The sequence below is a fragment of the Ursus americanus genome, chromosome 3 (genome assembly GCF_024610735.1).
Source record: "Ursus americanus isolate L20-20 chromosome 3, mUrsAme1.1.p, whole genome shotgun sequence".
NCBI classification, from domain to species: Eukaryota; Metazoa; Chordata; class Mammalia; order Carnivora; family Ursidae; genus Ursus; species Ursus americanus.
In genome coordinates, this window is record NC_142129.1 from 31,268,366 (window position 1) to 31,295,791 (window position 27,426).

General features: G+C 38.3%; 1 protein-coding gene and 1 long non-coding RNA gene across 7 annotated transcripts in view; one reads left to right on the forward strand and one right to left on the reverse strand.

Annotated features, from left to right (window-relative positions):
• Nucleotides 1-249: 249 nt before the first annotated feature.
• LSM8 (LSM8 homolog, U6 small nuclear RNA associated) lies at nucleotides 250-7,334 on the reverse strand. The gene is made up of 4 exons (XM_045792775.2): nucleotides 7,181-7,334; nucleotides 5,990-6,030; nucleotides 3,296-3,423; nucleotides 250-1,008 (listed from the first exon to the last, which is right to left on the reverse strand). The coding sequence occupies exons 1-4, from the start codon at nucleotides 7,209-7,211 to the stop codon at nucleotides 918-920; spliced, it is 291 nt and encodes a 96-aa protein (XP_045648731.2). The 5' UTR covers nucleotides 7,212-7,334; the 3' UTR covers nucleotides 250-917.
• Nucleotides 7,335-7,391: 57 nt separating this feature from the next.
• Nucleotides 7,392-27,426, forward strand: part of LOC123789027 (uncharacterized) — a 108,229-nt gene continuing 88,194 nt past the window's right edge. For 2 of the 6 annotated variants that reach the window (XR_015723886.1, XR_015723887.1), the window contains exons 1-2: nucleotides 7,394-7,517; nucleotides 15,392-15,624. This is a non-coding gene — a long non-coding RNA (uncharacterized LOC123789027). Of the gene's footprint in view, nucleotides 7,518-15,391; nucleotides 15,625-27,426 lie in introns of all 6 variants that reach the window. The other 4 variants (XR_015723883.1, XR_015723888.1, XR_015723885.1 and 1 more) reach the window with 3 other exon arrangements.

The following is a 27,426-nucleotide window of genomic DNA, read 5'->3' on the forward strand; positions in this document are numbered from 1 at the left end:
TAGTCTGGCTATCTCAACACTATTTGTACCATTGTTTCTATGGATTCTTTAAAAAAGCCACACAGTTCTACAAGGGGTTTTAGAAAACAGCATACTTGTAGATGAGGGACATTATCCACTTAATTGATTCCCTCAAATAATTAACCAATTCTATTGATTATTGCTTGAAAGCATGTTTACTTCTTTTGAAAACAGGTCTATGGAATCAAGGAGTCATGGGAAGTTGTTGACAATAACAGCAAGCACTGCCTGAATATAAACATCAGGTTTATTTACTCACATTTATAAAAAACAACAAAAAACTCCTTTAATACTAGAAATTTCCCAATTTTTAAGATTAAAAGCTAAGATGGCTTTTAAGACTATATGGAATCCATTTTTTCAGATAATACACAATTTTGTTAGCATTTTTCCTTTTCTCAACCAAACACATTTTTACCTACACTTCTAAGATGCTAGAGAGGAACCAACCACCAGGGCCGTGTGATAAATGGGGATGGTTCATATTACAAGACTTACCTTTCTGTGACTTTCTTAAAAATGGGGAAACACATGTATCCTGCACTACTGATGGTATTTGTATGTTTGATTTACATAGCACACCCATTTCTCTTTTTAACTAATTTTCTGTAAGTATTAAAATATGAAATATTTGTTCTAAAAGTTCTCAAAGTAAACATTAGATTTTCATACTATTTAAGAGAAAAATAACACCAACCTACCAAACCTATGATTTAGGGGAAAAAAATGTTTTTCAAGGAAATGTAGAAATATTTTAATTTACATATCATATTACAATGAATCAATATGGAGTCAAAAGTCCACAATTACACATTCATAAAAATTCCATACATCATCGTCAGAATAATCAGTTTCTGTACAAAGATTTACAGATGTCCAATGTATGTAATTCTTCCTCAGTGTGCTACAGAGTTTAGAGGTTCTGCTCGAATATTCCCCAAATCAAGCGCAGAATCTGTCTCTTCATCAATTTCTCCAATGACTGCACTGTAGGTATTTAAGGAGGAAAAAAATCAGTTAAAACAATCTTTTTCTAAATAAAACTACAAGGACACAGTAAAAACTACTTAAGGTGAAAAGCAAATATCGTTTTCATGAAGTAGTGAATTGCACATTTAAGTTACAAATTACTTCAAGAAGTACTCTGAAGGCAATATCATTACAGAAGCCAGTGTTAAAGGACAGACTGCATACAGTGTGATTGGATCATGAGTCTTTAAAGGAAAAAGACACAGATAGATATGGTACCAAACCCTACAAACTCCAATCCTATGATTTCAACTCAATAACTCAATCCAGGGACTGTGTTGGGGTTGATCACAAAATCACTACTAAATAAAGGAAATAAAAGTGTCTACTATTTGAGTAACTTCAAAGAACTAAATCCATCAGTATACATACACACATATATATATGTATCATCCGTTAGTTTCCTTTTCAGGATTTCTCAGTTCATTCAATTTAAATCCAAGACCAAAAAGTACAGTTCTTCACATATAAAGATAATGGTAGCAATGGGTACTCAGGTATCACAGCAAATGATTTTTTGATGTGATTGGCTAAGGTTAAAGCCAGCAAACTTTCCTTGATTCAACACTCATAACATATATTAATTTCATTAATACCATGCTAGGTACCAAGCCATGGCTCTCCAGCTAGATACGCACATTGTTAGAGCCACACCATGGGACATGTATAAAACATTATTCCATAAAAAATTGGTTGTTTAAATTAGTTTGGTTTTAATAAGAGTAAATTCTATAGCTGAATACTTATAATACCGAATTTGCCCAAGTGTGCTTTAAACTATATAAAGGCCTCTAGCTCTCTAATAAATAAGTACCAAACTCTGGGAAAATAAATTACATTTTCCCAATATAAAACAAATCAAAGATCTTGATTCCACCTTAAAAATTTTAGTGTCATTTAAAATCCTTATGGAAGACAGCAGAGTGCTGATACATGTTTTAAAACTGGCTCTCCAAAGGAAAAGGGGGAGGCAGCTCTGCAGTGTTTACTCATATCCACAGTGCAAATACTCCCACTATGGTCAATTTCAAGCTACCACCAACAAGACATCGATCAACCAGTTTGCAAAATTCCTGAAAATATAACAATCTGCTTCCGTGAGCCAGTCAAGCTGGCTCCAGCACAGCACTGAATCTATAACAAGGTTTAAAATTTTTTAAATTGAAGTCCCAAAAAAAAAGTTTTTTTAATTTTTTCAAATCAAAGTAGGAGAAAGCTTCTTAAAATCAATTACTAGGCAGAACCCCAATATAAATCATCACTATTATTCTGGTCAGGGGAACTGGTCCCCACAAAATGCTTTGCCTTTCTCTTGTTTTTACAGTTCACTTTGTAGCTTCACACCTAAAATTCACCTCATTAGAGTATCTTATAAACCCCTGATTTTTTGATTAAAGATCAAATAATTTATCCATCTGAAGGTGATTTTCTTAAGATAATTTAAATGAATATTCTTTCATCTTCTATACCCTATTTGTCTTCAAAATAATGTGAGATATGTAATAGACCTTTTGTGCCTTACAGCTATGTTTTAATTCTATACGCCCTAGAAAATTGACTCAACAATCTTCTAGCCTCTCTAACTACACTAGCCACATGGGACTATTAAAAGTAATTAAATTAAATTTAAAATTCAATTCCTTAGTCACACCTTTTTTCAAGCACTCAATAGCCACGTGAGGCTAGTACCTTACCACAGTGGACAATGCAGATACGCATTTCCATCATCACCACAAGTTCTATTGGACAGTATTACTCTATACTGTTGGCAGACTTTTCTTAAATTGCTACCACGAAAATATGTCTTCTCAAACTGCCATATCAGTATGTTACAAGTTCACTAACTTTACAGCATAAACATGGGGCATCTTAAGTGTTCCAACTATACTAAAAACTTAAGTAACAGATAAATACTTATTTGTAAATTCAACACTTATAGAACACGAATTATTTAAAATTGTTCACCCAAGAGATTTTGAAGACCTCTTCAAACCCCAGCCTTAGACCCTAGAAGTATATTTATGTTGCTCCAAAATTAGGGGTATTTTGGAAGAATATTTTAAAAAGCCTCTCTAATGAAGTATTCAGTGTAAGGGAGAAGGCCCTTTCTGAGCCCTATGTAGGCCACTTAACTATCAGAAATATGGACCACTCTCAGTGGATAAAAACCTTTTTTCCATATAGTAAGCAGTACACACTTGTAGTATACTTAACCTGCCTTAAAAAAAAGACATATTTTACTTACACATTGTCACCTCTTACGATGTATAACCCTAGCACCACTTGTTCTACTCCCTGTGAAGAGCTGAACACTCGTTCATGGCTTTCATCCAAAATCAAATTAATGGTCTGGTCAAACCCTTTCAGTGTTCCCTGTAATGAAAACATTCAAGAGAAAAAGACAAATATTCTGGTTTACCTGAATGTGTAAATTCAATGATGCAAAAATTTTACTTGCCACGTATACCAACAGAGTACTTATTTTTTATTTTTAAGTAATTATTTTAGAAGTACTTCTTTTAAATACAAATCCATTATAAAATAGAATACCTCTTTATAACCAACAGTAGGGAAACAAAACATACCTCTTGGTTTTTTACGACAGGGAAAAAACCACCACACAACTGACTAGTGTGTAGAGTTGTTCAGTTACGAAGGACACCTATGTACCAGTGTAAGGAGGCAGCATAAAAGCTCACATAGTCCAGGCGCTAACATGAGACACAGACTAAAACAAATGAAATTTAAAGGCAAACTATATAAACATATAAAAAGGGGGAAGCATATATACCAGCCATGCAATGTAACAGAATCACTTCATGCTACACACTAGTACCAAGCCCTGTGCTAAACACACTGCACACATTATCTCAAATAATTTTTATCCTTTGAGGTACACAGTAGTTACTCCCACTTCAGAGAAGAAAAATTGAGGCACAGAGAGGTTAAGTAATTTCTCAAGGTTTCATGAGTAGAAAGTAGCAGAGCTAGGTTTTGAACCACAAAAGGCTAGCTTCAGGGCCAGACCACTGAACTACTATATTATACTACTATGAACAAACAAATATAATTTACCATTCTTCGGAGATTCAAATCAGTTCCATAAATACATACAAACTTCAACTGGTAGTAACAGCTAACACTTAATGAGTACTTACTATCTTAAGTGTTCTATGGGCCAGTGTTCTATGGGCCTCGCATGTATTTACTTAATCTTCCCAAAATCCAGTAAGGTAGATATGAATATGATTGTAATTATTAGAACCAGAACTTGAAGGAAATATTCAGAGAAAATATTATGGGAGAATCTTGGTTTTGAATAAAGGAAGATATGGGTCTAGCACAACACAGTAGCTCAGATGCTGTTCAAGTTTCTGAAGAAATATCAACTTACATTAGTCTTGGTTGTTAATTCTCTGAAGCTCACTATTGAACTGTTTCATGTTTTAAAAATCAAAATATGTAAAATCAAAATACAATAAAGAGAAAATGATACCCTAGAATTTGGTAGAGAAACAAAATATGGAGTATTTACTAAACTAATTAGTATAGTTGTTAACATACCCTGACACAGCCTCTTGATGTCATTTTACCCAAGTGAGCCATGTGCCAATAAAATACAGAACAACTTAACTTCAGTACTCAAAATGCTCTTTTAAAATAATTTTCTTTCTTCTGTAAAGTTAAATTAATTCTCCAAGTTATTATCTATCCTGTTCAAAATAGGAAAATTTAAATTTGAGGTTTTCACAAAATGAACTATTTGCAAATGTCTGTTAATAGTAATAGGTGCCTTGAAGTGTTAAGATGAGATAAAAATATTTCAAACTGTCCTTATTTGACAAAATACACTAAGGTGCCTAAAAAGAAAAGACTGTTCTCTTGATTAAGAAGGAAGCAAGGTGACTAGCCTTAGCTTTGGAGTCAAGATGAATTTAAATCCCAGTTTAAATCTAAGTGACTCTGAGAAAGTGATTCACTTTTTCTGAGTCTGGTTCCTAACCTCAAATTCAGGGATAATTCTTCACAGAATTGAAGATTAAGTGATAAATATACGTAAAGTGCCTGGTACATGATATACATTTAAATAAATGGCTAAGTCTAATACTTTGATAATAGTCACTTATGGACCCACTAAGAAAAATCACAATAATTAAAAAAAGCAAAGAAAGAAAAACAACTGCAGAATGGTAAAATAAGAGATTAAAATATATGAATTAGATACAGTTAGAAAATAGAGAAAGTTTAACAGCTTTGAAACTTTTCTGAAAGCAAGCAATGTACGAATTGTAAGTGAAGAAATAATTAAGTAGCCAAAAATCATGAAATAAATTCCTCAGGTCAAGCACAGATCAAGGAGAGAATCCAAGAATTTTTCCAGAATTAAAAGGGGGTTACTGTGATAAAAGGACAATGAGATGAAATAAAAGTCGAGTCAATCATCATCATTTGTCCTACAGAAAACGGAGGTCCTACACACTACAGATACTGAAAGTATATTAACACCATACAAGCCCTAAACGTTCATTTTTCTACATATGTAGTATCTAAACCATAAGTTTCTAAGAGGCATACACACATTTTCAAAAAAACTATGATTCGTGTGGTGAATGTCAGAGCACTGAATGGGGAAGGAAATTAAAAAAATGGAAGAGGAAGATAAATATAAAATACAGACAGATGTCTGAACACTAGACTAGAAGCTCTCTGAGGACAGAATCTATTATTCATCCTGGCTCCTAGAAGCTTTCTATGTAAATTACACCTAACGTTAATTAGTGAAGAAAATACAGATCAGCAACTATTTGGTAGAGTTGAATCATAACAAAACCCCAACGCAGGTGTACTGTGATGCTTAGACATTAGAGATCAAAAGTTTTACATAAAAATTTACAACCAATAAGCTTACAAGGAGAGAATGGATATGCTTAATACTTACCACAATCATTCTTCCGTCAGAAGTTATAACTGCAACAGTTCCTGATACTTGAATCAAGGAAAGCATTCTCAGGGAATGAAAATGAAAACTTGGGATCTCCTAAGGAAATGGTTTGAATTACTAGGAAAAAGGTGACAGAATTAAGACGCAACTACTTAACACAGCCACTACATTCACAACATATCCTTAAGTTTCTAACTTCCTCAGATCTTTGTGATAATTATGCAATTAAAACAGGGAACAACAGAAAAAGAAAATCCCTTTCTGTACATGATCAGTTGTAAAGGGGAGATGTTTGGTACTCTTTTTCACTGGGGTATGCTCCCCATAGGGCTTGGAGCAAGGCATTTTCCCCTTTCCTAGACCTGTCCCTTCATCTCTAAAAGGAAAATTGAATTAGTGCTAAATTAATCAATATTGAATGCTTTCAAGCGCTATAAGACACTTTCTTCCAGGACCTGGCCTCTGGAATTCAAAAAAGAAGCTACAGTCAATGTCACAAGGTGCCAATATGCTTGCATCATTAAGCCTTTAATATGTCACTTTTGTCCCAAATTTATACATGAAAGCAATGCAATGTTTCTGTCCTGAGATTTTAAAATGTAATACTTCTATAGGGTACGTTACTTCACACGGGGTTTTAGAAGTTATTTGCCCTTCGTGAGAATCAATTACAACAGCAAGCATTATTTTCATTCTATCAACAAAAGAGTTGAGGTTTCACATGGTAAAGGGGCAGAAATTCAACTTGTGCACCATCTTTCAAGTTTTTGGTATCTTCGAACAATGAGCAAAGCCTATGAATAAGACAAATTCTTGGGTTGCAAGATCCTCCTCGCCACTAGGACGACTGTTGATCTTATTCCCAAACGTGAACGTATATGCCCTAGGGTAGTATGGAAGAACAGAAAGCTGATTTCTGTAGAGACAGGGAAAAGTTCGGAATAATCACATTGTTCTGTTTTGGTTTTTTTAGGTTAAAATTAAAAGGCGCCTTGAGCCCCCGGGAGCGGCATTGGTGGGTCCCAGGTCCTTAAGCCCCTCACCCGCAGCCCAGGCCCCGCAGTGGCCGGGCATCCCAACCGCCCGCCGATCCCGACCCCCGGACTCTCCAGCACCAGCTCTCTCCAGTGCGGACGCGGGCTTCGCCATGGCTCCGGCTGATGCCCGCGGCAGCCGGCCCGAGGATACGGTTGATGTAGTTTTCCAAAGCAGACGTCATGATGCTCGGCCCGGCCGCTCTGGGCAACACAGGAACACCGGCGACAACTGGAGCTAAAAAGGCCCGCCAGGAACCGGCGGAGGCTCCCGCCGACTGGCGGCAGCAAGTATCGCGAGAGTACAGCATCGTAGTCTGGGCCAGTCAGAGATTGAAAGAAACCGGCCAACCACACTTGAGAGGCAAACGGCTGGCGAGTTAGTGCGCGTGCGTAGTGTGTTTCCGCTGTGTTTTTCCGGTAGGCGGTCTCCGCCGCCCAGCGTGACAAAAGCGAGCGGCAGGCGGAAGGAAGGAAGAAACTTCCTGAAGGTGGGAGAGCGGGTGTTCTACTGGAGTGAAAGGCAGTGTGGTAGTAGTCACTGGCGGAAAATGTTGAGAGAAGTCAGGGAAGGCGGGAGAAAATGACACAAGGTGTTTTCATCACAAGTAGAGAGATGAATGTTGTTCTCATATGAAATGTGGGTGTAGGGAAGTGGTATGATCCTTAGTTTTCTGGCCGAAAATTAATTTTTTAGAAATTTTCGGGCCGAAAATTAATCTTTTAGAAACTCAGTGGCCCAGGACAAAATTACGCACGTTGAGACCATATGGTATACATCTCTGGAGAACACTACAGTAAAAAGCATGTTCGCATATTCTGCATTTGCCTCTAAAAGTACTCCAATACGGAGGCGTTGTTACTCGTTTATTTAAGAAACTGAATACAAGCATAAAGATGTATGAGCCTCCGAAAATTGCCTCCCTTTTACCTTGCCAAAGTCTCTCTTTCCTCAGGTTGAAGTTAGTAAATAAATGGCATGTCTGCTGCACCGCCTGGGAAAAAAAGAGGCGTCCAGATAAGCAAGTACCAGGCTGGGTTTTAGACTTGGCTCTGCTAACGAATTATGTGAGTGTCCTTGCACGAGTAACAGCAACTTACCTGGGCATCTGTTTATGTCCTGTCACGGGTATTATTTTGGGTATTACCGCATATTATTAGAAAACATAACTCCTATTTTATTGTGACTTAAAATTGAAGTTAGAGAAGGATCTATATACAAAATACCGGCGAGAGCTATTCTTTTTACATATCTCTTTTTGGTTTTAGTTAGGCTTGTGATTTCTTAACTGAAGAATTGTGGGTTTGAAATAACTTGCGGTGTCAGCAATTTTTTTCTGAAAAGTGCAGCATCTGTTTTCATTGCAGCATACTCATAAAATTACCTACAGATCACTCCCAAACGGTTAATATTTTATATACTGAAAGTTACTCTGACCTGTTTGAAACCACATATAGTCAGAAATTAGGTGGGGAGTGTCCCATTATTTTTAGGGGGAAAAATGAAAGTCTCTTCCATAAATAAAAAAAATGAAGATATTGCGTGATTTGCAAATGTTAGACATTGAAATAAAAGAAAAACAAAGTACTGATTAGTGATAAATGAGGTATTAATAGTAAGGACTTTTAAAAAAATAATGTGCAATGTTTTTGAAATGAATAATAGTCCATGTAGTTTTTCATCTCTTAGAGTGCCTATGTTTCAGAATGTTTATTAGCATTATGTAGGAACTTACAGAACTAATTTTATCATAGATACATCACAAGTTTATTACCTTGTGTAGTTTCCATTAAATTAATATGCCAGATAAAGAGCAGATGGCTAGTATATGGAGCATCACAAAATCTCGTTGGTTTGAAATTTTTTTACATAACTCTGAACACTGCTGTATTTTCTGTAGTCCCTAAGGATCACAGAGGCTGAGAGAAAGCCTATGGATAAAGAAAAGTCTAGTTAGTAAGACCAAAAAAAATGAGTTATATCCAGATGACCTTGGGAGTACATGGACTTAGAGAGTTCAACACCTCATAAAGGAAAATTAAGTTCCAACAGAGGAAAAGGATATATATAAACATCTGACAACTAAAAAACTAAGGGGTACAGTGAGACCTTTAGTTTCAGTCCAGACCTCTCAAAGTACTAATTTAAATGATATTCTATTACTGTCAAAAAGAGTCAACCAAAGAATGCTGGAATACTCATTTTATCCCATTAGTTCTGAATCTAAACCTTAAGCCTAAAAGCAAATTTTTCTTTCATATTTAGTTCATTTAAGACTAGTCTAATATGGTGTATATCTCCCAGCCCAGTTGTGAGCCTTGCCCTCATTAGTAATCCAATTGCCTGTATTTGGAACAACAGTCAAGATTTATCAAGAACAGGACAAAAAGAGATAGAGAGGAGAATCCCTAGACATGACATTCCCAGGAGTTACTTTCTGTTAGTAGAAACCAATGTATATAAAACGGGTCTCTGGACACACTGCTTAGGACGATCCTAATGGTCGTCCTAAGAAGCAGGACATAACTCATCTCCCTTTGTATCCTGTATTCTTTCGTTAACCTGAAGAATCAGACTCATACTAGGATCTGGGGAAACTGAATTTGCACTTTCCTGTGAATGGCTCATGGAAAATATTACTTTTATCCTAATACGGTATGAACTTTTATTTACTTTTACTTTTTATTGATTTACAATATTTACAAATTCCTTTGAGTTCTAAAAGTGTCAACCATTGTGTCAACCAGTTAGCAATATTGAATAGATCTTTCTAGGGTTTTCCAAGACAGAAAAGGACATAAATCATGATCTCTCCTTACAAGGAAATTCCTGAGTAGGTACAGAACTTTAATTATAAACATGAAATAATTAGTACATGGAAAAACAATAAGTATTCCAAATTATAAAGAAAGATAATTGATGTGGATATATTAGCTCATTTAACACTATAAATTACAAAGTGTTTTTCATATTTCTTTTTTTTTTTTTTTTTGTCTTTTAAGGTATTGAGATAGTCATTTTAAACTCCATTTGTTAAGGGATGGAAAAAATCAAATACAACTGACTCGTTCCTTGAGAAGCAGTATAGAATCATGATTAAGAACACGGACTCAGGAACTAGCCTGTCTAGATTTGGATACTGTGATACTGTGTAACTTTGAGTGGATACTTAAGCTTCTTGCCTCAGTTTCCCCAACTGTAAAAGGGAGAAAATTTGGTAGTTACCTCATCAAATTGTTGGCAAACTAAAAGTAATTCTTGTATAGCTTGGCATATGATAAGCACTTAATACATGTTAGTTATGATTAGTGAAGAACATACAAAACAATTAACCTTTCTCTCAGTCCCAAAGCTTGTTCCCTTACAGTATTCTGTTCACTGCTTTTTTTCCTGATTGGACAAATTGAGTGGTTACATATTTTAAGTGCTTAATGAAGAGGTGTATGTGTGAGAATCTTGGAAGGTTTTATGAGCAGTGTAATAATTAATTTGACATATTTAGTGGTGGTAGGAACTGGGATTAACACTAGCAAGAATGCAGGTGTGAGTTTCTGATTTGTAGCAGTAGGAATGGAAAGCAGAAGAAATATGATTCAAAGATAGTGGTTAAGAAAGGCAGTGGGGCAGGGACGCCTGGGTCGCTCAGTCGTTAAGCATCTGCCTTCGGCCCAGGGCGTGATCCCGGGGTCATGGGATCGAGCCCTGCATCAGGCTCCCTGCTCCACTGGGAAGCCTGCTTCTTCCTCTCCCACTCCCCCTGCTTGTGTTCCCCCTCTCGCTGGCTGTCTCTCTCTCTGTCAAATAAATAAATAAAATCTTTAAAAAAAAAAAAAAAAAAAAGAAAGGCAGTGGGGCAGGCAGCAAATCATGGGCTGCATAGTGATAGTGGTTGGTGAATTGGAAGGATGGCAAGAGTAGGGAGACCCAGGAAAAGACAGGACTGCTTGTTACTAAAGTAGATGGAGCCAACATGTGTGCATGTGACACGTGTTGCTCACCAGCTAGCGGTGAGGCCACAGAACATACTGGTTACACTTAAAATGGCTTTCACTTTACTTTGAAGGTCTGGAGAACCAGTTTATCTCAGGAGGTCCACTATTTCACTTTATAAAGGATAATGCATATTAATGAAATGCTATGTACTTTTATGCACTTTTTTTTTTAAAGATTTTTATTTATTTGAGAGACACAGAGCACGAGTGGGGGGGGGGGCAGAAGGAGAGAGAGAAGCAGACTCAGCACTGAGCAGGTAGCCCAATGTGGGGTTCGACCCAGGACCCTGGAATCATGACCTGAGCCAAAGGCATATGCCTAACTGATTGCGCCACCCAGGCGCCCCACTTTTATGTATTCTTTGTATTATTTTTATTTTGGAAACCCACACAGTAATATAAACATTTCAGCTACAGTGTGCTATGTACATTCCTGTAAATACTATGTTTTAAAAAATAGCTCACTTAAAATAACAGAGCTTAAGGAAAAAAATAGATCTGGAAAGGACCACTCAAAACCTGAACTGACTTACAGTAGTGGTTCCCTGACTTTGCTCTTATTGAAATCACCTGGAGATCTTTGACCACTTCTGATGCCCTGGTCCCCAGCCCCAGACATTCTGAAGTAAATGGTATCAGGGGAGAGGCTGGGCACAAAAGCTCCCCAGCTGAGTGTAACAGGAAGCAAAGTTTGGGAACTACGGAACTGCACAATTCCTAACAAATAAAGCAAAGCTATCATTACTTATTTACCTTTTCAAAAGAGTTGAAGGTGGCTTGAAAAATGAGTTTATGGAAGAATTGATACTGCTGAGTGATGGAAACAATAGCAGGAGAACATTATCATCAGAGGTTGCAGGTGGAGAAGCAGTTGCAAACTTTGCACAAAATGTAGAGATGCCAGAGATGGATAGCTCTGATTCATTGTCTCCTGTGGCTTTTGCACAAAGATTTAGGAGAACTGCAGACTAAGCACTGACAAAGACTAAGCACTGACAAAGTGGAGCACAGGGCTGAGCCAAGCCAAAGGAAGAATGGGGTGCCACACAATGAAAGAAGTCATTTATACTATCTCCCCCCAGGCCTGGTGTGATCGTGGAGTCCGCTGTGTGCTTTACATTCAGCTGTTGTTTCTTGGTAGCACAAGACATAAAGTGCTTGGAAAAATTAAGTGTGAAGCAGCCTGCCTTCCATGTTATTCTAACATTACTCCCCTATTTAATAATCATGTGAGCTGATTTGTATTATACAAAACAGTGCTGTAGCACAATGTACTGTTACTATTCCACAGAGAATCTGGGCATTAAATATGGTTAATCTGCCCCTATTTACTTCTCTCCTCCTGTGGTTCATCCTCTCTTTTAGCACCAGGTAGTTTTTTGGGCAGGCAGGTCTTAAGCTTCTGATTCTGCCCTAAGAGGATGCGTGAATTCATACAGAGTGGGGCTGCTTTATTTAAATAGCAAGTAAAGAGGAGGACTAATCCAGATGGAGCATTCAGAGCTGAGACTTTCAGTATCTTTTTTTTTTTTTTTTGGTATAGTCGTCTATGTGTTACCACTATGACAAAGCAAGTTAAAAAACATTAAGCTGTGCATTTACTTGCATTTTGTTATTTTTGCTGGCATTTAAAGCTTAGTGTGTTTAGTGGCTTGGGTTGCAGTACAGGTAAAATTATATTGTCCTTTTCATTGTGATTTTGGCATGACAAATTTGGAAAATAATACTGAAGACAGAAATTACTTTGACTTAGATCTCTAGAATCTTTCACCTGAACTCATTTCTGAATGGTATAGTCCACACTGAAGGCATAGATTGATTTAGACTTGTTGTGACATTATATTGCAAGAGAGATCAAATTTAGGGGTGCCTGGCTAAGTCTGTAGAGCATGTGACTCTTGATCTCACGGTTGTGAGTTCGAGCCCTGGGTTGGGTGTAGAGATTACTGAAAAATAAAATCTTAAAGAGAGATCAGATTTAATTTATTGGTATCCTTGAGGAAAAATACTGAAATTAGGCTATGAAGGATGAATAATGTGAGAAAGTACAGAAAGATGAATGGAGTGGTAGAGTGAAGTATATGAATTATATTGACAAAAACTAAGCATGAATAACCTTCAGCCACTAATGGAAAGCAAATGCTTAAATTAATTTAAAATATGTGTTGGGTAGAACATATTACAATGAGCACTGGGTGTTATACGCAAACAAGGAAGCATGGAACACGACATCAAAAACTAAAAAGTACTGTATGGTGACTAACATAACATAATAAAAAAATAGAAAAATAATGAAAATCGAAGCTTTCTTACTATTTCTGAAAAGTTATTGTATAAGTTTTGCTGTTGTTTTGTTTTTATACCTAAGATATAATTACTCTCCCACCACCAGTGGCCCCCCTCCTTTTTTCTCAGACCACGGATCTAGATTTTTGAGCTGGAAATAAATTTAGGAGTTTCCAAGTCCACGTTTCCCGTCTTGTGGGTACGGAAACTGAGTCCCAAAGAAGTTCAGTGACTCTCTCACTAGATCATGTCACGTAGCAGAGCCTTCTAGATTCTAGATAGTAATTTTGACAATAATTAGTAATAAGTTGTTTTACTCACAAGAAAAAATTTGAGTCTGTTTGTGTAGATGAGCACATGTCCATAAATATGTCATTGTCTGCCTTTGTATGTAGACTTTTTTAAAGATCAGAAGGAACTGATATTCAAGAGTATACTCAAAGGCTGTCTGCATTTTTGAGATATCAGTACCACTGGGAAAATGAGGAAAAGCAAATAGGATATTGTATTAGGCAGTATAATCCCCATCCTACCCCAAAGATGTCCACATCCTAATTTCTGGAACCTGTGATAATGTTACTTTGTATGACAAAAGAGTCTTTTCAGATGTGATTAAGATTAAGGACCTTGAGATGGCGTGAATATCCTGGATTATCCAGATGAGTGAGACGGGAGTGGCTCTGAGAGATGTATGTAAGAAGGACTGGTTCCACTGTTCATGGTTTTGAAGTTGAAGAAGGGGGGACATGATCCAAGGAATGTGGTCCTCTTTAGCTGGGAATAGCTCTTAGTTAACAGCCAACAAGAAAACAGGAAACTTAGTCCACAAAGGCTAGAAACTGAAATCTGCCAACAGGCCTGGTGGGAGGAAAATGGATTCTCCCTCAGAGCCTCCAGAAAGGAACACATTCTGCCAACACCTTGATTTTAGTCCAGTCTGCTCCATACCAAACTTCTGACCCTGTTGAACTGTGAGATAATAGTTTTGTTGTTTCAGCCATTAAGTTTGTGGTAATTGTTTTTTTTTTTTAAAGATTTTATTTATTTATTCAACACAGAGAGAGACAGCCAGCGAGAGAGGGAACACAAGCAGGGAGAGTGGGAGAGGAAGAAGCAGGCTCCCAGCGGAGCAGGGAGCCCGATGTGGGGCTCGATCCCAGGCTTCTGGGATCACACCCTGAGCCAAAGGCAGATGCTTAATGACTGAGCCACCCAGGCGCCCCGCTTGTGATAATTGTTTTATCAGCAATACAAACTAATGGAGATAGTCAATGTCTTAATTTATTATCTTCCTGGATTTTGACTAAAGAAAGTCATTTGGAAAATCACTTGTACTATATCTTAGATTTGGAGCATATTTGATTTTGGAGCACTTAAAATAAACAACTTAAGTACTGTTGTTCATGACCATCTTTCTCTGTGGTACAAAGTCCTTCTAAATTCTGAACTTCTTCCCAGAATTTCCTCCATAGTGGAATTAAGTAAAACATGGGTTTCTTCAACCCAAATTACTGTTTACTTCATGTGTGTGTTTCTGACTTACACTGTCATTACTGTAAGGTGGAGGACAAGGAGTAGTACGTGTTCAACCTTTGCTGAAATCTTAAGTGTTCTTGATCAAGCACTCACAGTCCTCTCAGCCTCCATCTCTCCTGTGAACGTGGCCCATGGTTCTAGTTTCTTTGAGATTTATTTTGGCCAAAGTCATTTTGTTAGTAGATCACAGGGCTGGTTTTTGAACCTAGGCAGTCAAGCGCCACTTAGGAACTTAGGTATTACCATAATGCCCATTTTGACCAGCTTTGAGATGTGATTCCTCCATTTTTCTGAATTTAATAATTTGTACCATGAATAACAAAAAAACAAAAAAGTCAGGTTAGACTTCAGTAGTATGTGTGTTGTTTCTTCCCTTTCTTCCTTCCTTCCTATTGTTGGCATTTCAGTCCAGAATGGCAGAAACATTTTCCAAGTCATTACCCCATGTGATAATAACTCATGTAATGGGATTTTTCACGCATAAAAATAATAGAAAATAAAGAATCATCTGCCTTTTTTTTTTTAAAGATTTTATTTATTTATTTGACAGAGAGCCAGCCAGCGAGAGAGGGAACACAGCAGGTGGAGTGGGAGAGGAAGAAGCAGGCTCCCAGCGGAGGAGCCTGATGTGGGGCTCGATCTCAGGACCCCGGGATCACGCCCTGAGCCGAAGGCAGACGCTTAACGACTGAGCCACCCAGGCGTCCCAAGAATCATCTGCCTTTTAACATACACATCAGAAACTAAAAAACCACAGACATATCATAATGCACTGGATGAAAGGTAATCATCAACAGAGAGTTTCTTAGAAACAAAGCGTGGTAATTCAAATTAAACGCACCTCTTTGTCAGGGATATTAATCATTGTTTTTTGGGTATTCAACATCAGAAGGTCTGAGATAGAGCTCAGTATATCAGGTACTTTTTTTTGCCCTGGTCTTTCTTTCAGCAAGAGAGCACCAGTCTCTCTTATAACTATGTCAGGCTTTGGAGCTATAGAGAATGCACTCTTGTGGTTATACCAGTTGCAGCAAGAGCAAGTTCGTAAAGGAGCCATACTATTGAGGCTACTGGTGGCCTCAGCTTCAGTCTGTGTAGTTTGGCAGTGGAGTCCACAGGATCCTAACTGACCCAGCCTTGCTGTGTGTTCAGCACATGCTGCGTGGCTATGTAACTTCTGAATCTTATTCTCCAGCCTGTCTCGCAATTATGGAGCTACTGAATATCTTTTAATAACCCTTTCCTGGTTAAATCAGCTCAAGTGGATTTCTGGTTTCAAACTGACAACTAAGAATTCTGACTGAAATGTCCTAGCAGTAAGCTCCAGTGATCTGCAAACATTTTTTGCTTATTTCTTCTACATTTTTGAAGAAGTTTATTTTTTTAGTAATCTCTACACCCAATGTGGGGCGTGAAGCAATGACCCTGAGTTCAAGATTCCCATGCTCCATTGACTGAGCTAGTCAGGCACCCATCTTCTACATTTTCTTAAACTAAAAATCTTTTTAACAAACCTCTTTATACAAGCTCACTTTAAAACTCTTAAGTTTTTGTATCATAAGTTTATTAATTACAAAGAATGTTATTTCTGCTACATAGTATTTTGTGTATGGGCTTTAAATATATTTTCATTAAAACCTTGGCACTGCAGATTTGACTTGTAAGTTTATGGCAAAAGCCCATTATCAGACCCATGAGCTGACTTTTGTTTTTCAATTTAAATAAATATGTTACCATGAATTCTGTGAGAACTGAATATCCCTGCATATCCTTTCTGGGTGTGTTATGGATATAAAGTCCCAGTCACTCTACCTGCACCAATTTTATGTCCCTTTTAACTTAATTTCTAGATGCATAGGTGCATTAATAACCGTTTTCCAGTTCTCTCAAAACTATTGCAGTGTGCTCCAGTGACTTTAACTTGTTGATACATTGCATTTCTGTGTTCGAGGGCTTTTTCTGGAACCCTGTCTATGTAGTGGTAGGTTGGAAACGCTAGGGACTTAGCACCCCCAGGGAGCAGTCTTCAGTCAGTGACTGACAAGGTGGATTTATAAATACCTAGGCCCCTTTATCAAGGTGGAATAATCCAGTTGGGATCTCTTCAGTCATTCGGTACAGTAGCTGTGTTAATAGGGCCCCTTTCATTGTGACACTTTTCTACCTCCTTACTGGGTTTCCCTAAATAAACTACTCGCATTTGAATTCTTGCCTGCGGACCTGCATCTGGGAGAACCCCAACTGAGCGATCATAAATACTTCTTCCTTTCAAAGGGGTCTATATCTTACTTGAGTTTGAGAATAACTGTAGCCTAACCACAGCCCTTGTCATCTGATTTCACCTGATCACCTTTTACATGATACAAAGGGCAGGGTGGGGCTTCTAGGCAGGCCTCTTGAAATAACCCTAGGTAAACTCTTACCACTGCCACCAAAGTTGGTCTGAAGTGGGATGTTTACTCAAAAATGAAATTCCTGTGTGTGGTACCTTAACTAGGCTGCTGCACTGAACTTCAGTTATACTCGGCGAGGTAGCAAGAAATGAATGCAGAAATTACTCCGTTATCTGACTATGACATAGGGAAACTTAATGGTGTTAGAATAGACTCTGACTTTGGAATGTTCCTTAATCAAGTCTGAAGTGGTATAAAAGGCAGAGAGTGAGCCCACAGTTCAGTGCTGCTCTGACCTGCTGATTCCTTCCTCTGGGAGGGTGAGATCCCCAGACTGTGGGTGTGCCTCATGGTTGCCACCGTGACTAATCTATGTCCTAATCTCATGTATATCCTTTGCTCCATTTGCTTACTGGTTCAAAAGCAAAGTGAAAGCACCATTGCATGAATCGGAGTGGCCATTCTGACCCATCCCCAAACACTGTCCAGCCTGTGGTCTGGCCATAGGTAGGCGCCACCAGTAAACCTGTGCATCTCCCAAATATTGGGCTCTAAAGGTAAATATTTGGCAAATCTAAGCTCACCTTCCTCTTCAATACCACAGTGAAGTAGTTACGACATTCAGAAGCCTGAGCCACACTCACAGGTTGGGGATTTGGTGGTGGAAATGAAGGTCTGAACCAGCCGTGCCTCTTTCCTGGATTAACTGGGTGTGGATGTTGAGTTTGCAAAGGCTTCTCCAGTTTTCCTCAGATCATACTGGGAGGCTCAGTTAGTTAGGTGTCTGTCTCCCGATTTTGGCTCAGATCATGATCTCAAGGTCATGGGATCAAGCCCCACATTGGGCTCCATGCTCAGTGTGAAGTCTGCTTGTCCCTCTCCCTATGCTCCTTTCCCCGCTGTGCTCGCTCGCTCTCTTGAATAAATAAATAAACAAACAAATAAATAAAATCGTTAAAAACAATACAAATCATATTAAGATGGTGATAGTGCACTATACCTTTCTGTGAGCCTGGCCTTGTTGTATTCCCTCTCTGAGTCCTGGGCTCTCTTTACAGACCTTTCTATTTAGAAGAATGTCTTAGGACAGAGTCTCCAGAAGCACAACTTGAAGCAAAGATTTCTATGTTAATGGTTTATTAAAGAAGTGTTCCCAAGAGGAATCAGTAAGGAAGCAAGGGAGGCAGGAGAGGAGAGGAGAGAAAATGCAGTTTGCAGGCTAGTTCTCACCCAAGGTAGTTTCGGTCACACCCCACAGGAAATGATGGTGTGTGTTTTGACACTGTATAGTTTTGTCTTCATTGGAGGCAAGGGACCTCGGCTTCTACAACTCCCTGCCAGTCCTTAGGAAGGGCTGCCTGGGGTCGGGGCAGCAGACTTCCAACTCAGTGTAAGTGAGGCAAAACCCAACCAACCCAAGGGTAGGCAGTATCCTGGAAAATAGTGCAGGTCCTGACCTCTGGAAGTGAGCACATGAGAAGTCAGGAGAGAGGTGCCCAGAAATGATGAAAGCAGTCCCGGGCATCTGAGTGGAGCACCGAGAGTGTCCACTTTGGCAGGCGATTTAAGTTTTTTGTCCATTTAAGTTTTTGGACTATCTGAAATGGGAAAATATTAGGATCAGAAGATAATTACAATTGGGTAAAAGAAATTTAAGAAATTTGTTTCCACTTCTTGTTAACAAGGTATACAGCCCCCAAATACATTCATTTGTGATTAAGGCCATCTTCTGTTACATGGTCAGGGATTAAAATGAAAAAGGATTTGTAGAGAGAATTATGCACTGTATAGAATAAATCTTTTTGTGACGTCATTAACAAAGCCTTATATCGTCTGAAGCAGTTGTTGGCACACTTTATCATTGGACTGCTCTTTAAAATATATGTAATCCATGTTTGCTCAGGAGTTATCATAGCTGAGGGCACGGAGGAAATCATAACAGTTATAACTCAGATTTCTCTAGTTCATGCTTAATCTGTCTCATGCAGGATTTTCATCTCCCATTCAAAGTCTTTTTGGTCATTCTGGGAGTCCATCTAGGGTGCTTTGCAATAACTCACCAGGAGTCTTTCTTTTATGATCGTGGAGGCTTGAGAATTTTCTTCACGGTGATCCTTTCATGCCTGCAGTGACAAGATGAATGTCTCTGGAAGACTGGAAGAAAAGGGGGTTTTCTCCCAAAACTTCTAGAGCTTCAGATTGTCAAGGTTGCCAAAATGATAGTCTGTTCTCATATTTTTCCTGAGCTAAAGCTGTACTGTATTCAAATTGTAAGGGTCTCTGTAGCATAGCTTGATACTGGTTTCTGAAGGAGGGCTGCATGTGTACCTGAGTCTCAGAGAATCTTTGTAAAAACAACTCTTTCTTGCTTCTGTCTGTACCCACCTCCATGCTCCCAGATTTTAGACATTACCATGGGGAGGGGTGAAGAGAAAATTGTCTTCATCGTCTTTTTCCATCCTATACAAATGAACTTATGCAAATAGATGATTGCAAACACTTGAGAAATTCCCAGTCTACCTGAATTCTGGTAGTTGATACAACTTTATCTTCAGTGTGTCTTTTCCTGACACCCCTCCAAAGAAACATACACACACTCACGCACGCACACACACACACTCCAGAAAACCTCTCTGTAAACATTATTTTACAGTGGGATTTAACTTGTCCTACTCATTTATTTAAAATTCCTTGATGAAAGTTTGATATGCCAAAAAAAAGAACCCCAAAAGTTATTTGATACGTAGTATCAAATGAGTAAAACCGTTTTCATAAGACGTTTACCATTCTTCTGGTGGATATAGATGGATTCGTAGATAATATACATACATACATACATACAAACAAACAAGGATGAAAGGTTTTTGGTTAAAGAGCCCACTTAAGATCACACAAATACTTGATTTTGAACTACACCAGATCTCAGACCTCCTGCGCACAATACTTCCTCCAGTGTTCCAGATTATCTCCCTACATTGGCTGAGAGTCTTTTGGTTGCAAGTAATGGAAAATGTGAACAAAAGTGGATTAAGCAAAAAAAAAAAAGGTAAGATATTTATAGGTTCATATAACTGAATTGTCCACAGACTGTTCTAATTTCAGGCTTTCAGGGAGTCTTGATTCATAGGTTCATGATGCTATCAAGACTCCAACTCCATTTTGATTCCTACAGCTCTGTCTTCCTCCAGGTGCTGGACTCATTTTTATGCTAGCGCCCCTCATGGTAGCATTAATGGGCCTCACATTGTTCAGGTCAAGTCCCTAAAGCTCTCACAGAAGAGAAAGGGAATTTCAGAGGACTCCTTATGAAGTCACATTTCATTGGTCAAAATGTGATACATGCCCATCCCTGCACCGGTCAGCGTGGTCATGTGCAGGATGCCCTGCTGGACTTACCCTGGGGGCGGGACCTATGCTCAAACCACATGGCTGCCTTGTACTGGAATGGGTGAGTTCTGTGATAGAAAATGTTTGGACAAAAGAGAAAGTGAATCCTGAGGAAGCAGCCAGCAAATATCCACTTTTCCCTAAGAGCTATTTGAAACTAATGCAACAAAGCTCCAAAGCTCTAAGTAGCTCATAAATTCAGTTATGTTGAGTTGAATCATGTTTCCTATATGTAATACCTATAGTATCTCAAATGTTATTAAAATGTCTATTTTTTTTCCTTTTGCATTTGCTTGAGGTTTTTAATGTAACCATGAATCTAAGTTTGGAAGTAAAGATTTAAACATATATGGCATTTACAATTGCTGTCCCTCGTGAGAAGTCCTAAAAATCTTACAGCTTAGTATACATTTATCTTTTCTAGGGACACATGGTCACAAAATTTCTGGACAGAGTATAACCTGGGACCACTGCTAATTCAGGACAGAGAAGTTTTTCTGAGGCTTTTCCTCCTATGTTGTCTGCACCTAATCAGCTCCTCTATACCTTTTCTAAAGATTTATTTATTTGAGAAAAAGAGCGAGTGAGAGAGAGATTGAGTGCACAAGCCAGGGGGAGAGGCGGAGGGGGAGGGAGAAGCAGGCTCCCCCTGAGCAGGGAGCCTAATGTGGGGCTCCTGGGATCATGACCTGAGCTGAAGGCAGAAGCTTAACCAACTGAGCCACCCAGGAGCCCCTCCGCTACACATTTTCAAAGAGCCTCCGGAAATATACTCTCTGTACCTTTCCCAATAAACCCCCATAATTCCTTATTCTGTTTTCCTTAATAATTACTTTCAAACGTTTTTCCATGTCTTTGGGTGCAGTACACATTGAATAGAATGAGCTGTGCAAAATAAACATTTTGTTGTAGGTCCAAAAGAACTATACCTTTTTATGTCTGAGAAAATATTTTAAAACTTACCACCTATACAGCAATAAATCATCTAATGATAGCCCTTTAGTGCACCATTAGAACTCTTCTAGAATTTCATGAAAGACCTGCCAGATTATTTCCATGGAAATTGGTCTCATTTTAGAGATATTATCCTAAGGAACGTTCCATATTGTTAAAAAAACAAAATTCAACTGAGTAAGTTTGAAGATCTAATTGGCCTTATTCAGTGATTCATGAATCGGGCAGTATCCCATCTGAGTTGCACAAAATGGAAAGTTTTTATAGGCAGGAGGGTGAGACAAAGTCAAAAGAGTGTATTATTTCAGGTAAAGTTACCTTCCCTTCCGGGAAGGGGGTCTTATCAGGCAGATTACCTCACTAGTGCAGACCGTGAAATTCCAGACTGCTTTAAAATTCCCCTCCTGGAAGAGGCTGAAGCAGCAGTTAGACTAGATATTAAGCTGGTGGGGCTTAGCAAGTGACTCCAGTTGGGGCTTATTGTTTCTTTTTAACAATATAAACAATTCATACTTTCTACACTTTTTAGAAGTTTTTTAAAAACGTTGAACTAGCATTCATGTCAGGGTATGGTGAATCAGCAGTGCTGACATTCTGCGTAGGCTGTGTTAGACCTTACATAAGGGACAAAACAATAGTCATATTTTAGGAGCTGTGATAGTGGTGGCATACATCGATGTATAGTAGTAGTGAAGCAAATTATTAAAACATTTTTATTCTTATTATTTTTACTTATGTCAAATATAGCCTGAGTTGCTAATTAATGGTAGTAATGTAAAATTTCTTTTACAAATAAATTTAGATAACAATGCGAGTTTATTTGAAGAAAAGTAAAATAATGAAATTATATATCATTATATTTATATATATATTGAGGTGTCCTCACATGAAGATGATACAGGTATGACTGAAATTCAGGGAATGTTGACTTTGCCCTTCAGCATGTGCTAATGGACTTGTAAATAAAATGAAATGTTATCTTCTGTATGGAGGTGATCCTAGATTCCTCAAAGAGCTCAGAAAGTTAAACAGTTACAAGTGTAGTGCATTCAGTGCAAAGAAAAGCAGAATCCGCTTAGGGAGATTATTATTTATCCTTACATCTGTATAAGCTGATTTCTCCTTGGCAGAAAGGTATTAACACTGTGAGGAATGGCTATGTACCTTAGAAGTAGGATGTTTAGAAATAAGGGTGCAGAGGAAGGAAATTTGCAAGAGAAGCCCTCACCTAGAGAAAGGATGTTCTGTGAGGCTGGTTTAAGAAGCCACTTGACAAGAATATTGCTACTGTCACATGGAAGCCAGATTTCATTACACATTCCAGTAATCTAAGTCCTTGTTCTGCTTGCTCATTTCCCAAACACCCCTGTGATAATTGGGCTCAGTGGTCAGACTGCTATATCTAGACTGCTTGGCAATTACATTCCTTATAAATAAGTAAAGTGGCTCAAATAGCAAGTCTGTGATGAGCTTTGTTAGTGGGATCAGCTTCTTGAGAAGCTAATTATATTCACATTGATGAGATAAAGTTTCTGAATCTGAAAGGTTGAGGCCTGATCCTGGACTGGGTGATTGCATGAACATACGTGCTTACTTTGCGGGGATCTGCATGAACTGCACATCCAGCAAATCCCGACGTCTCAAGGCTCACCTTTCCTGACTTTTTCAACTATACTGTTCTTGTTATTGTAATTTGAACCAAGTTCTTAATGTTATTTTATGCCATATTAACATGTGAGATAGTTTGCAGATATTCTCTTAAGGAAAAAAGATATTAATTTCTGTCTCTTATTTTTGAAAATGTAAGGACTCAATGTTTTGCAAAAAAATGTTGAATTATTTGAGTACCCACCTGCCTGAAATTGAAGCATCAGAACATTAAATATTTCTCATTCAAACTGCTATATATCTTTCTCTTTTCTTCATTGCCAGCTTTTTTGAATGAGCCATTTGCTTCCACTGCCTCCACTTCTTTGATGCCAAGTCTCCCCTCTCCACCCCCTACCATCTGGCTCCCACCTCCGTTATTCTGCTGAAACTCTGTTAGGTTTCTGACTGATAATAGAGCTTCTTAATCTTCTTTTCACTTGACTTGTCTGCAGAGTTGGATGGTCTGTTTTCTGCCATTCTTTTGAAAACATACCTCCTTCCTTTTCTGATGTCCAAGACCTACTGGCTCCTCTTAATTTTTCTTGTGACAGTGCATACCCCTTTCTCTCTTCTGGTGTATTTTACCACAAGCTTTTTTTAAAAAAGAAATGTAATGTGGCAAATGAAACTAATCTCCTATTCTCTCCCTCCAATCTATTCTCCTATTCTGAACTTGAATTATCATTGATCTACTGTTCTGCATTTGTGTATCCACATACAGTGTATTTTATGTTGTAAAATTTCACATATACAGAATCATACCATCCTTTGTAGCTTGCTTTTACTGAACATTATTTGAGATTTACCTATTTTTGGTATATCTAGATTCAGTTAATTCATTTTAATTTCTCTGTAATCTTTTGTTTATAAATTAATGACAGTTTTAACTGCCCTTTAAATACAGACTTTTTAGATGAAGACTTGATTGTTTAGAGCAGTTTTAGGTTTACAGCAAAACTGAGGGGAACATACAGAGATTTCTCATATACTCTCTACTCCCACACTTGCATAACCTCCCTCATTATCAACATCCGCACCAAAGTTGCATTTGTTACAATTGATGAACCTATATTGACACATCATAATCACCCAAAATCCATAGTTTACATTACAGTTCACTTTTGGTGTTGTAAGTACTATGAGTTTGGACAGATGTATACTGACCTGTATCTACCATACCTCTCATGTAGAATAGTTTCACTGCCCTAAAAATCCTCTGTGTTCTGCCTATTCGTTCCTTCCTCTCCCACCAACCGTGGGCAGCCACTGTCCTTTTTATTGCCTCCATAGTTTTGTCTTTGCCAGAATGTTATAGTTGGAATCATATAGTATATAGCCTTTTCAGACTGGCTTCTTTCCCTCAGTAACATGCATCTAAGGTTCCTCCATGTCTTTGTTGGTTTCATATCTCATTCTGATTTAGTGCTAAATAATACTCCATTTTCTGAGTGTACAACACCTTGCTTATCCATTCACCTACTGAAGGGCATACTGCTTCCAAGTTTTGGCAGTTACGAATAAAGCTGCTATAAACATCTGTGTGCAAATTTTTGTGTGGGCCTAAGTTCTCAACTACTGAATACAAAGTTTTAAGAGACTTTGTTGTTATTTTGTATTTTTTAAAGGGATTTCATCTATTCCCATCGCACCAGCTCCCAATTATAGACCACTGACCTCCATAACTCCATTAGCCTTAGAGATCATGTTGGGGATGATTTCAGTATGCTCCATGTATATATTTTTTGTAGGTATTGAACATGTCTAAATTGCCCGTTGTTATTATTCTTAGGAACTTTCATTTCTCTCACCCCTTTTCAGTACCCTTGAAAATACTACCACTCTCCCAGTCACTGAAAATAGAAAACGTGGGGTTACTTCTTATAACCTATTTCTGTCTTGTTTTTTCTCCTGTCGAATTGTTTATCTAATCCTGATTTTATACACAAAATGTCTCTGTTTCGTTTCTTTTCTATGTCTACTTCCATTGGCGTAGACTAAACCTTCATTATTCTTACTGAACTAAAAATTTCCTTCCAGATATTTGCCATGCACCTGATTTTCCCCCATTACTATTTATCCTTCATCATGCTGCCAGAGTTATCTTTCTAAAAAAGAGCTGATAAATTCTCTAGAAAGGGATAGTAAATATTTTAGGCTTTGTGGATTATGTGGTCTCTGGGGCAACTATTAATCCCTGCCATTGTAATACACTAGTCACGGACAAGAATACATAAATGACTAGGTATGGGTGTGTTCCAGTAAAACTTTGTTTATAAAAATAGTAAGCTAGATTTGGCCCAGGGCTGTAGTTTGCTGACCCCTATCCTACATCATGTATCTCCCACCAAAGTCTTTCCATTTTCTACAGAAAATAACATTCACCAGCCTTCTAAATCCGGCATTACTAACTTACCCACTTAGGGTCAGTTACCTCAAACTGAAGTTTCCACCTATAGTCTCATATGTTCTTTGATATCTCTTGATTTGATGGCGACGGGAAAGATGTTTCGGTGGCAGATGGGCTTGGGGATTTGGTTATGGGAGGATGAGAATGCTTCCATCGGATAATTCATATTCTCAGTAAATGATGGGCAAGGATACCTGCTGAGAGATAAAGGTGGACAAGGCAGAGTAGAAGATCAAAGAAAGAGGATCCAGATCAATATGATCATTCTGGGGAGCAGAAACGTAAAATTATTGGAGAACTGTAGCAAGATTTCTGGGTCATATCAAGATTCAAACTGTGGCCTGAGATTATAACTTTAAAGTGAAACTAGTTACGTGATTACATAATCTGTGGTCACTAACACTCCTGTGTAAACGAGGAGAAAGTGTGAAGCCAGAGGAGTTCATACATGGATTGGGGTTTTGTAGTGTGAGCTAGGTTGAGGGAGAGAAGGAACTGAGAGTTGAAGTATTTGCAAAGGGGCATCATGTTGATGATAATGGTATATGTGCCAAACACTATGGGAAGTGACGACAGGAGGGGACCGATGGATAATAAGAAAGTAGGGGAATGAGAGGATCAGATGTCCCCACATCATTGAAGAACTGTGTGGTCGTATGGAAGTACTTGTGCCCACTGAATATGTAGGAAGCTGCCATAGTTAAATGTTTCAATAGGAAATTTTTTTAAAAGGTTTGCATTTTTTAAGAGATGTAAAGGTCCAGGGTGTGACCATAAAATGAGTGACTGAAGTGGAAAAGAAAAATGTCAGTGGAATATGGAAATCAAGAAACTGAGAAGCTGGGTCTTCTTGATGGATCATCCATTTAGGTATTGAAATCACCCAGGATAAAGAAAGGAAACCGGAATGGAAGACTGCCAGGAACAGAAGGCTAGTGAAGGCGGAGATAGGGCTAAGAGATTGGGAAGAGCATATAAGAAGGTGTAGGAAATAGTGATCTATCCAAATGACATTAGCATGGAAAGAGCAGTGATTTTGCAGGAGGGAAGGGGTGAAATAATTTGGAAGCAGCAAGGGGGAGCAAGGAGTACGCCTACCTCAATCAACTCAATGTAATCAACTCCTGGTCCTAATGTTTGTTCAGGGCCCAGGCAGGGCCTTCCTTTCAAGTAAAGCAAGGAGGTGAAGGGAATAAATATTTGAAGAACAAGGAATCGCTTATTCAGATTGGGGTCACAGGAGACACTGGAAGGGTTTGTTTGGGAAGAGAGGGAAGTGGAGAGGATATATAGCTTGTGGATTAAGTTTGTGAGAAAAAGAATGACTTGGCCTGGGACTCCTGCAAATTAGTGAAGCATGATGGCAGCAGTCCCGAGAGGCTCACCTCGTAATCCTCTTGGTGATTTGTTGGCCTTGGGATTAGTGGTTATTCTTTCAGTAACTGAAAGTTCTAGATTCATCTGCTACAGTGAGCTCAATTAGAGTGGGCGAGGCTCTAAACCTCTCAAAACCTCAGTTTTTCCATCTATGCCATGAGGAATTGGTTTAAATAATCTCTTGGACCTCAGGCATTTTAAATATCTGAGAGTAAAGAAATAGGGTCACGGCACACTTGAGTTTGCAGTATGAGAAATAAGTATTTATCTTGCAAATCAATGATTTATCAAGAGTTAATATTAGAAAGAAAGAGATATCTGAGAGTTTAGACATATGCCTCATTTGGCTTCAAAGTATGTTAATAATTTCAACAAAACAGAGATATGTGACAGAACAGTCTAGCATATTTTAGAGAT

What these genes read in the sequence shown, in the direction of transcription:
- LSM8 (XM_045792775.2), bottom strand. Translation starts at nt 7,211, where the DNA reads ATGACGTCTGCTTTGGAAAACTACATCAACC. An exon ending in TTTGGAAAACTACATCAACC is followed by an intron (nt 6,031 to 7,180) that starts GTATCCTCGGGC and finishes TTCAAGTATCAG; the next exon opens with GAACTGTTGCAGTTATAACT. An exon ending in ATCGTAAGAGGTGACAATGT is followed by an intron (nt 1,009 to 3,295) that starts GTAAGTAAAATA and finishes AAATACCTACAG; the next exon opens with TGCAGTCATTGGAGAAATTG.